Here is a 10,966-nt window from a genome sequence, read left to right as displayed (position 1 = left end):
CAGTGCTCGTCGCTTTATTAGCCGAGGGAGCCAGCATACAGCTTCCGGGTCATGTGGCCAGCATGACTAAGCTGCTTCTGGCGAACCACAGCAGCGCATGGAAACGCTGTTTACCTTCCTGCCAGAGCGGTACCTATTTATCTACTTGCACTTTGACGTGCTTTCGAACTACTAGGTTGGCAGGAGCAGGGACCGAGCAACGGAAGCTCACCCTGTCGCGGGAATTCGAACCGCCGGACCTTCTGATCGGCAAGTCCTACGCTCTGTGGTTTAACCCACAGCGCCCTCGTCTGGGAATACTTTGTCACAAAAGCTTTTGTTACAAACCTGCACCCTTTTCGAATTTCAAAGCAGTTCTCTAACTTCATCTTGGTATAAATTGTGATAGGTGCTTTAAAAAAAATCAGCCTATGGCAGGTCTTCTTTCAAGGTGTCACCACAAAAGGAAACTATCACAAGAAACATCACAACGGCCATATGAATTAATTGGCTCTAAATCAGACTCTGGTCCCAAATGTATGCAAGGTTGTATACACACCCTTGTTACTCTGCCAGAATGATAGGTGCTGTGCATCTATTACACAAGAAGCAGTGCTACATGCTACACGGAGAGGAAGGCTAGAAGCAAGTTCTAAATCTGAAAGAGTAATTATGGAGGGAAGTAATTATAGAGGGTTGTCTGATCCAATACCACAACAAATACCCATGCTAGGCAACATTGCACAAACATTTCCACATGTCAGTTAGCACTAATATTCATGACAGCTTGTCAGTTTTTGATGGATGATAGAAGATTCCGTTTTTGAAGTAGAAAGTATCCTTTACAATTCGGGATTTGCCATGGATTGGTGTCCTCATGTCCTTAACCACGTCTCCTGGAAAAATAAATGTGTAATTGTGTGTTAAAATTTGCATGCCTAAGATAACCTAAAGCAGAATGCCAGCTGCCACATGATGTGATTTTCAGATTCCCTTACAGAACAGTCACAATTTGTAAACTGATAAGCAAGGAGCAGTGTAAACCTGTCATCCATTTCCTGGATTTGGTGAAATCGTCACCAGGCATTTAACTGACTGCCATACAAATCATCATGAGTTCACCACCTGTAGCTGTGATGACTACATTGCCTTCCTGGGGCTGCTCAGGTAGTTCCGCCTATGCTGTAGATAGATAGATAAACTTTACTCGCATTAGCCAACGGCCATAGCAACATAAAACAAGCAATATATACAATTTAAAAGACAACAATGGTTAAAAAGGGCTATCAAGTGACCAAGATTATCATTCAGTTGCCTGCATTTACAATTGGCTAAAGCCAACATATGCTCTTAACTGAAGGAGAAAGCACTAAAACCTGTTTGGGTCTTTTGGAATGAGGCTGATAGATCTGAAGAGCTGCAATGCTTTATAGCTCCCACTGAACAAAACTCTGCTCCATAAAACAATAATGCACAAAACAGCAGCTTAGTTCCACTATTAATAAAAGATATAAATGCTTAGATCAGGCATAAGCAAACTCGGCCCTCCAGATGTTTTGGGACTACAACTCCCATCATCCCTGACCACTGGTCCTGTTAGCTAGGGATGATGGGAGTTGTAGTCCCAAAACATCTGGAGGGCAGAGTTTGCCTATGCCTGGCTTAGATAATGGCAAACTTTCCCCCTGTCTGTAATAGCAGCAGACTATGCAGAAATTCAGCAGGTGCGCCCTTGCCCATCATTTTATCTTAAAAGCTTCACCTGCCTAATTTCTACCATTCTGGGGGCAGGCAGTCATTTCCTCCAAGGAGCTTGAATGTGGCTTCCCCCTCCTTCCATTTTATCCTCACAACCATCCTATGAGGCAGGTTAGGCTGAGAGATGGTGCCTGACCAAAGGTTCATGACTGCGTGGGGATCTGGACTCTGAAGTGGGTCCTGTAAAGGTGGCGTCATCCCAGGCAAACACCACCAGCTTGTGCTTCACTTTACTTAGTTCTTACTGTTTTGTATTTCTTCTTAACACTTACGCTCAGAGCAAAGTCACCATGTAAGCAAATGAAACATTATTCAGACTCTGGCATACAGAACTAGATTGGCTTCTGTCACCGTGACTCACGGAATAATGCTTAGCTGGCAATTCAGTGGTTTGCTGGGGGCTTATGCAGAATGAAATAGGAAGGCTGCTTAGTGGTAACAGATAGAAAGGCAGGCATAGGGCAACTAGAGCAAGCGGAAGGCACAATTTAGCTCCTGCACCGCAAAAATGCATTTCTGAACAAAGCTTAAAAGGCAGGGTGATCATGTGGCCTACTTTAGAAAGGACAGTCCTCTACTGAAGAACAGTCTGCTCCAAAGGAGACAGACATCACTGGAGTTGTCAATCAACAATGGACTGCAGGCACACAGGCCACCTGGTCACAGTCTTCCCATTTGACCTATACTAATTATTGTCAAATTTGCAAACATATAAATTACCTTATGCTAAATACTGCGCTGATTTCTGGCCTCTTTTGAGGAGATACATTGGTTTTTGCCAATGTGTAAGTGGGCCACCATATTTAAAACTGGTCAGGAGCCGGCATATGTGCATAAGGAAAGACAGACAGCTGTCAGGGACACATCCTGTTAGTGCCCTGTGCCTTCCCAAATCTGCTAGAGATCAGGGGAAGTCCTACAACAAATTTAAGCATGTCATGGCGGGGGAGATTACATATGGACAACAGACAGCGCTACACTGCATTCCACCCTAATAATTTTCCCTCACAAAGACAATTAAAGCAGGGGAGGCAGAAGCAACTTGAAATATTCCGTTGTCACTGGTGAAGCATTCTCTTAAGCCTCTCATGCTCTGGGATCCATGCAATAGCCATTACTGGTTCATTACTCTTACCTAAGCGCCAGCCATATTCCCACGACGACAGCACTGGGTAGCAGAATTTCTCCTCAGGGCTCTTCATCTTCCTCTGCTTGAGGTAGTGGTGCCTCCCTTTGCCTTCATGGGAGAAGCCCTGGTATAGCAGCTGAGTTGTCTGTGGTGTGGGAACCCTCATCTCGGGAAGAGGCTCCTGAAGGCTTGGGCCTTCCTCCTCCTGCTTCTCCTCCTTCCCTGACAGCTGCCGCCTGTCCTCTTTTTGCACAGTTACTTCTTGACACTGGAGGGAGTTTGCACTCTTCTCAGGAGGACAAATGGCTGGCAAGACACACTTCCTCTTGGCGACCCCATAGTCAGTCACCCGCCGGGGGTATTTGTGCCCGTATTTTGCCTTCCAGCTGACCCTGCAGGAGGCCTCCTTGTTAATAAGCTCCCTCCAGCCATCTTGCTCCCGCGTGGTCAGCAGGCCCCTCATAGCCCCAGAGAGATGGCAGAGTCTGTGTGGTGACCACCGTGTGCTCGGCAAATGTTACTTCCTGCATCTGGTGTCCAAGGAAACATACACAAAAGGGCCAGTGAAGCTATTCTCAAATTACAGCCTCTGAACAGGGCCTGTGTGCGCGCTCTCTCTCTCTGACACACACACACCTCCTGCAACTAGGTGACTACAAGGCATAAAGCTGCGTTGGAAGGTTTTGTTTTTGGTGAAATGTTGAAAACCTTAGGTGGGCTTCTTTGCAGCTACAATTGCCCGACAGGTGGAATTAGTTACCTTACAACCTAGTTGGGGCTTTGTAACTACAGAGCTCGTTAATCAAACTGAAAATAAAGAATAACCTTGCCCTCCTCACCCTTCCCACTTGTGCTCACTGCAGAATATTTACACCTGAGACACACACGTGTGCACATGCACACAAATAGTGATTTAACAAAAACACTTGGTTGGAAGTTAGCAGTCCATCTTGAATGCAAGTTGTGCACAAGCAAGCAGGAGATTTGCCAATCTTCATTTCCCCAATTTTAAGTTGCATTGGACTCAACCCAAAGAAAATCAAAGCCAAACTCAGCGGAAGCCACAAAAAGTTAGATTGGCTACCATTCCATGTGGTGCCTGTGATTTCTCTCTCTGAAACCACAAAACTGGCTGTGTGCCCTTGCTCAAAACCCACCCTGGGGTTTGGGTGCGTAATATAGCCCCAAAGCAGGCAAGTTTTGACTGGCTCTCTGTGTGTTACACAAAGAATTCTAACACCTTCTTAAAAGCCCCTTGCCTCACAGTGCAGTAGTCATAGTGATAGCTGAAATGTAGCACAGTAGGGGGATAAATCTTTTTCAGAGAAATGTATATAGCATACAGCTACAGAGAGGAAATTAAAATGCATGCAAAGGTACTCTATCTTTCTTGTCCCGTGGTCTTAATTTGAGCAGTTGCCCTTTAAAAGCAAAGTATCTTAAAATAACAGAACCAAAAGCATTTGTAGCTGAGAGATGGGTAAGGCAGCTGTATAGAGATGAACTCCATGCCAGCCATTTGGTTTCCTCCTCTAATGCTTTCATCGCAATGCAAGAACTACCACACCCATAAAGAAATGGGAAAGTTTTAGACCTCTGGAGTTAAGCCATAAATTATAAGATTCAAATGCCAGGCCTCCACCCAAGTTTCAAAGAGTACATAGTGAGTAAACTAATATAAAGAGGAGAGAAAATATTCTGAAGAAATTCATAACACTGAACTTTGAAACTGTGGTGTGTGCCTAGGAGTGGCATGGAAAACAGTGAAAGCTTTTGTATGTAGCTCTAGCTATTAACTGCCCACAGATGTGAGAATCTGACATCTATTAGAAAACATGGCACAGCCCTTTTAAGCTAGGGCCACAGTGGAAGAATATTAGCACCGAAAAAAGAACATTGCAAACAAAACAAAAACAGCAATCATTACTTCTGGTTCGATGGTAGCATTAGTTACAAAGACTGATAAATTCCACATACACTGTCCATCACCCATAGCTCAGAAGAAGGGTGCATTCTATGCAAGCAGAAATCTTGGGTTCCATTCCTGGCATTTCTGGAGCAGGTTGGAGAAACTTCTGACTAAAATGCTGATGAGCTGCTTCCATGTCAACACGGCTCAGGCTTTTTCAACCTGCTGCCCTCCCAATGTTTTGTATTACCAGCTCCCAGCATCCCAAACATTAGCCATGATAACGGGTGAATATGAGTTGGTAGTCCAAAAAAACAGGAAGGCACTGAGTATGGGGAAAGCTGGCTATGGTCAACTGACAGCAGCTCTGAAAAAAGAAGCATTTTACATAATTTGCTAGCTGGTCTTTATCTGGAGAAGCCAGGATTTGAACCTGGATTCCTCTGAATGCAAAGTGTCTACTCTACCACTGAACTACAACACCTCCCCAAAATTCCGATCTCCAGAGTGCCTTTCAATGGCATGGCAAGAACCAAATGATTTTAGGGATTAGGGGTAGACTTCAGCAGAGAGGAGGCTTGAGAGCTAAAACTTGACCAAGGGCTAGCTTGTTTTCACAGCACAAGACCTAGAATATTTAGTGTAAAAATCTGTAGAAAAGACAGAGCATACCTAACTCAGCCACAGAGACAGTCTTAAGAGCTAGGGAGCCTGTGTGTTTAAAATCATGCGTGAAGAACTAAAAACGACATCTGCTTTTACCATTGCCAATTATGGTCTATGTTCAAGATCTCCATACTACTGTAAGGCACTTTGTTGCCCTGTTGTATATTATCGTGGTATGGGAGCAGCTCTGAAATGGATAAAAAAGCTTTACAGAGAATAATTAAAATTGCCCAGAATGTTATTGGGCTCCAACTACCAACCCTGGATGAGATCTTCACGTCTCGCAGCTTCAAGAAGTCACACAATATTCTGAGAGATCCCACCCATCCTGCTCACAACTTCTTTGAACTGTTGCCTTCGGGCAGAAGATATAGGACAATGAAAACACGAACCACACGCCTTCTGAATAGTTTCTATCCAAGAGCTCTGATTGCACTAAATAATGATCTCAGGGCCAGTTGCAAGAAATAGCAAGCAGGGAGTAGGAAGGAATGAGATAGGTTTTAGGTTATGTTATGCCTTTAATAGGTTATGTTACATTCTGGATTATGTTATGTTTTATAGATTATGTCTGAATAGGATGAGAGTATTGGAGATACGTGCAAATGTGTATGTGAACCCGGTCTTTGGGTGTTTGATTTTCGTTGTTGTGTATACTGTGTATATACAGACAATGACAATAAATTTATCTTAATCTTAATGCTATTTCGAGGTTTCAGTTCCCATTTTTTTAGAAAAAACACAAAACCACCAGCAGGAATGACATTTGATGCAGGTACAATACAAGTTAGTCCATTTAGACAGACATGAGTCATGGCAAAACAAAAAAAATACTTAAAGCCGACCTGAGTTTGTTTTTAACATGCACATTTTATTTCATGAAGCCAACATTCATGGTTTTTAATAAGTTATGGGATACAATATTACAATCTTGCAATTATTCCAGTTTATTCTGCTTTTCCTTAGTTTACAATGTAGTGAGCATTTCACATTAAGGCACACAGCACAGTAAAAAAAGAAAAGAAAAAAGGATGTCTTGTTACTCTAGCTCCTCCTCCAAGAAGCTGTGCTCAGACTTAGTGCACTGATATACTACTACAAAAATAAAGCTGACCAAGTAGAAATCTTTCTCTAAACAGAGGGAACAAATTTCCATCAAGTCTCTTCTTCCATTAGGCACATTTAAAGCTCTTTGAGAAAGAGATAATCTGCTAAAAGCCACAGGAGTTTTGTAGTAACCATTAGTTGCATACCTGGAATGTCTTTTGAAATCTGGAATGGCCATGTGCTCATTCCCTTATCCCAAAACAATGAAGGGGATAAACACTTTGTGCATGAACAGGCTCAATAAACTCGCACCATTAGCAGAAACATTCAGAGGTACACTTAATATTGTCTGACTGACTAGGCTAGTTTTCACATCATCATGATCAGGGATACGATGAGCAAGTCAGAAGCTACTTTTCGTTACTCAACTAAGAGCCTCGTGTGCTGGAGATAAACGTCTTTCTAGCATAGCCAAGGTGTGAGCTGCACAGGCATGAATTTTACACTGAGTGCAGAAACAAGCAGGTAACTCTTAGGAGAAACTGAGTTCCTGCATGTTGCACCTACTGTGTGTCACACAACCGACCAAGCACCCAGCAAAACGCACCTGTGGCAGAATATCAGCTAATTTGGCATCCTGTCAATCACAACAATCATGGTTAAAGTAAGCTAGCATCATAACTGTACACAGCAAAAGAGGCAAAGACTTCCAGGAACAGTTTGATACCCCTTGCAGTTTTTCATTTTCTGCTAATGTAAACAGCCAAGCTTTCTGTTATGGTGTTTTAGTGTTTAGCTGTAACGCTTGAGAGTTTTCAATGTTACGTTTTTTTAAAAAAAAAAAATCAAGTATACAAAAGGCACAGTAAGTACCAGTTTTACCTCATTTTCTTTACAGAAGAACTTTAACTGGCAATAGCCAAAGTGATTTTCTACAGCTAAATTTAAAAAGTTTCCAGTCTAAAAAATGTCCATCAAAAGTCAGTAGTTTAAGCTACCCAATTACCAAACACAAATTCCAGTTTAACATGTAAATTCTAAAATCCACAAAAAGGATAGTGACCTTGTTACATGATTGCATATCGATCCAAAAGGTACATTGGTTTACATTTGTATAGGAGGGATGCTTAAGACAAATAGAACACTTTTAAAAAGTTGCAGAATTTAAGTTTGGGGTGCATTAAAAAATGTGTTCTGTATACATGAAGGTATACTCTATTTCTCACAGGAATGCTCACAGTATTGAATTGTTCAGATTTCACTTGAACAGAGCTGAATGTTTTGAAACAATACGAACTTAGGGAACTGTAACGTGGAAGGGGCTTCCAGGAATGTGTTCTTCACCCCACTTCACAGCCAGAATATAGTCACCCTTCTCCTTGACGATGTACTTTACACCGTACTGTTGGTTCCCAAGGTGTTTCACAGATACTTCTTCACAAGGGGTTGTAGGTCCATGGACACCAACTAACAACATATTTGAACCTAAGGCAGAATGAAGAGCGTTACTACCACACCCCAAATTCAAACAGCTCCAATCCAGCTTTACTAAATATTTTGACCAATCAGACTCAAAGTTAAGAGCCTTGCTAGATCAGGCCAAAGGCTCATTTAACCCAGCGCTCTGTTTTTGCCAAACAGATGCCTATGGGAAGTTGAGATGCAGAATCTGCACTTTCCCCATTTGAGAGTCCCTTACTTTGGTCCAGAGACATACTGCCTCCCACAGTGGAACACAGCCATTACGGTCAGTAGCATGCTACTCATGGAGGGTAATGCTATTTGCAGGGCAAGCTATTTCTGCAGAGAAAAAGCACTGGGCAAAATTCATCAAGTAAACCTTGCTGACTCCTGTGCAAGACAAAGAATTCTAGTTCTTGTCTTAGCAGTTCATCTATAGATCAGGTTTTCCCAAACTTGCGTCTCCGGCTGTTTTTGGAACACAAATCCCATCATCCCTGACCTGCTAGTTAGGGAAGATGGGAATTGTAGTCCAAAAACAGACGGGAGACCCAAGTTTGGGAAAGCCTGCTTTAGATGCTCTTAAATGCTTTGTAAAGCGGTGGGAGAGCCAACATTCCACTGCCAATGGCAATTGAATACTTTTCTCTGGGGCAAAAGAGGCACTAAAGATTTAGTGGACACTTACAAGGTGGAGAAGCTCAGGTCTTTGGTCACTGGACCAGTAATAGAAACCCACATTTATTTATTTTTTTAAAAAAGGAAGTTACCAGCTTTGCTGCAGTCGACAGAAAATGTGTTTGTCTGGCCCACGAAAGCTCTAGAGAGCCCTGCTCCCGTGGAGATCACTCTGCTTGCATCAGATGAAGATCTGGGAATGGCACTATAGCAGGTATCCGTTGTTGACCTGGTCACAGATTCCACCATGATGGAGGATGTTTCATTGGACACACCTGGGCTAACCAGCCGCTGGCCTACAGAACAAGATAACCAGAGCACAGTTTAAACAGTGTGGCAGTACCCCTGCTGCTAAGTTCAAGAGCTCAATAGCTACCGTCAACTAGATGCCAGTCAAGTCAGACACTGCGCCACCTTGGGAAAGTCCATCTCTCTGCACCCACCCTCCCACTGAGAACACAACCAGGTAGGTAATACTGGCTCAGAGTCTTACCTGTCACTTTTGCTTTGAAAGGGCTGCCCGCTATGTGATTGGGCCCTCCATATTTAATTCCAATTAAGTAGTTCCCTGGGGCCATAGGTGTGTACATTACATGGTAGCCTTCCAGAGCTTCTTGACAATCCATTTTCACCTTTGACGGCCCCTCAATTGTAACAGCAAGGGTTCCAGGGCCTGCTTTGGTGGTGTCTATAGTAAATGCCGATTGTAACCCTGGAAAGCAAAGGAGAAACAGGAAGCATGGGTTCCAAGACTAACCATTTGTCACGTCACACTTTCATGCAGCAATCTTGTTTGCCGAGTATATGTCATGGATACATCCTCCCACCCCGCCACAATCTGCCATTGCAAATTCTAATTTTTTAAATAAAAAAACCCAGGTCACTTTCTCAAGAAATACCCAAAGTGAGTCACGTCCACTAATCCATCAAAAAAGCAAATACTCCAAAAGATTTAGAAAAAACTTGTCCCACCTTCTAATAAAAGCAGACCTTTCTTTGATGGCTTGCGATCACAAATTTCACACTTTCCCATGCTGCTACTGCACAGGCAAGTGCAGGTACCCCCAACCTGCGGCCCTCCAGATGTTTTGGCCTACAACTCCCATGATCCCTAGCTAACAGGACCAGTGGTCAGGGATGATGGGAACTGTAGTCCAAAACATCTGGAGGGCCAAAGGTTGGGGACGTCTGGGCAAGTGTGTGAAGACAAGCAAAAAGCAAAACAAAACCTAGAACGATTGATGAATGCTTCTTCTAAGGTGGAATCTACGCACATATAAAACGTTCTGAAAAGGCTTTCCTTTAAAGCGTTTTTAAAAAGACATTGAATTTTCCATAAGGCTCACCATTGCCATCTAGTGTCACATTGTACAATGTTTTATTTGCAGCTGTATAGCTGAGTCCTAAGTGCAGCCAGAATGTTACTAAGTGCAGTAAGTAATGTTTGGCTGTGTGGAATCCATTACAGCTTGATCAATAGCAAGGACCCATCCCAAAATGTTAAGCATCAGTGCTGGCGAATGGGTATGTTGCCGGTAATACTGACAACTCATCTGTTGAATTTCAGTTAATTTCTCCCTCCAAGGGCCTCGGGAGATATAAACAAGCACTATTCCCATGTGACCCACTGAAAACTACACAGGCCAGAGATGGAGAGCCTGTGCCCCCCCCCCAAACTGATGTTGTGGAACTCCCAACAACCCCAGCCAACATGACCAATGGACAGGAATGATGCGACTGTGTGATAAACTGCTAAACTGAATTGTTCAAATCAGTTCAGCATCCATTTCTGCATTTTCTTGCATATTAGCTTTTCCCTGTTTTAACTGTAATGAACCGAGATCTCCACCCATTTCAAAACATATTGGCTGAGCCTATTAAAGGTATAGCCTAATTGTACACACCAGACAGAAGAGTGTTAGCTAGTGAGCCAAAGGCAATCTCTGGGTCAAGACCATCCTATTTTTCAGAATTCTAACGCAGAAAGAGGAAAGCACTCACCTGTTACGCCACTCTCAAGGCCTGGCCCATAGGCGGTGACAAGAGCTGGGCTATCTGCTTGACCTGGTTCCCCGACTCTAACTTTAAAAGGACTGCCTACCACATGGCTACCGTTGAACTTCACATCAATAGAATGAATGCCGTTTTCACGCGGGATGAACCGAACAGCGTATTTATCTGCAATACATATACAGGCAAATCATCATAAATTTAGGTTGAGAACTTGATGTTAAAAAGCAGAGCACACAACATCTAAAACTATTTCTATGACTGCCATGTCTGGGCCATGGGAAGGTGGCACATGGAACATGCCTGAGCAAAGCAAAGCCTCTGAAATG

General features: G+C 43.2%; 2 protein-coding genes across 5 annotated transcripts in view; both read right to left on the bottom strand.

Moving 5' to 3' along the window:
- Positions 1-284: 284 nt before the first annotated feature.
- Positions 285-3,604, bottom strand: LOC309362521 (protein SPMIP1). The gene is made up of 2 exons (XM_081898087.1): positions 2,873-3,604; positions 285-875 (listed from the first exon to the last, which is right to left on the bottom strand). The coding sequence occupies exons 1-2, from the start codon at positions 3,327-3,329 to the stop codon at positions 757-759; spliced, it is 576 nt and encodes a 191-aa protein (XP_081754213.1). The 5' UTR covers positions 3,330-3,604; the 3' UTR covers positions 285-756.
- A 2,687-nt stretch (positions 3,605-6,291) lies between these two features.
- Positions 6,292-10,966, bottom strand: part of FLNB (filamin B) — an 82,992-nt gene continuing 78,317 nt past the window's right edge. For all 4 annotated transcript variants that reach the window (XM_081899391.1, XM_081899392.1, XM_081899393.1 and 1 more), the window contains 4 exons: positions 10,629-10,805; positions 9,121-9,339; positions 8,720-8,923; positions 6,292-7,973 (listed from right to left, as the gene is read on the bottom strand). In XM_081899391.1, coding sequence (XP_081755517.1) covers positions 7,786-7,973; positions 8,720-8,923; positions 9,121-9,339; positions 10,629-10,805 — 788 coding nt within the window. In that variant the 3' untranslated portion in view covers positions 6,292-7,785. The remainder of the gene's footprint in view (positions 7,974-8,719; positions 8,924-9,120; positions 9,340-10,628; positions 10,806-10,966) is intronic.

Source organism: Podarcis melisellensis, assembly GCF_964234715.1.
Source record: "Podarcis melisellensis genome assembly, chromosome: 2".
NCBI classification, from domain to species: Eukaryota; Metazoa; Chordata; class Lepidosauria; order Squamata; family Lacertidae; genus Podarcis; species Podarcis melisellensis.
This window is presented reverse-complemented; position numbering and strand designations above follow the sequence as displayed.

Bases quoted from the DNA above. Each gene is read 5' to 3' on its own strand.
- LOC309362521 (XM_081898087.1), bottom strand. From the start codon at position 3,329: ATGAGGGGCCTGCTGACCACGCGGGAGCAAGATGGCTGGAGGGAGCTT. The intron at 876-2,872 runs GTAAGAGTAATG...TTATTTTTCCAG, and splicing joins GGAATATGGCTGGCGCTTAG to GAGACGTGGTTAAGGACATG.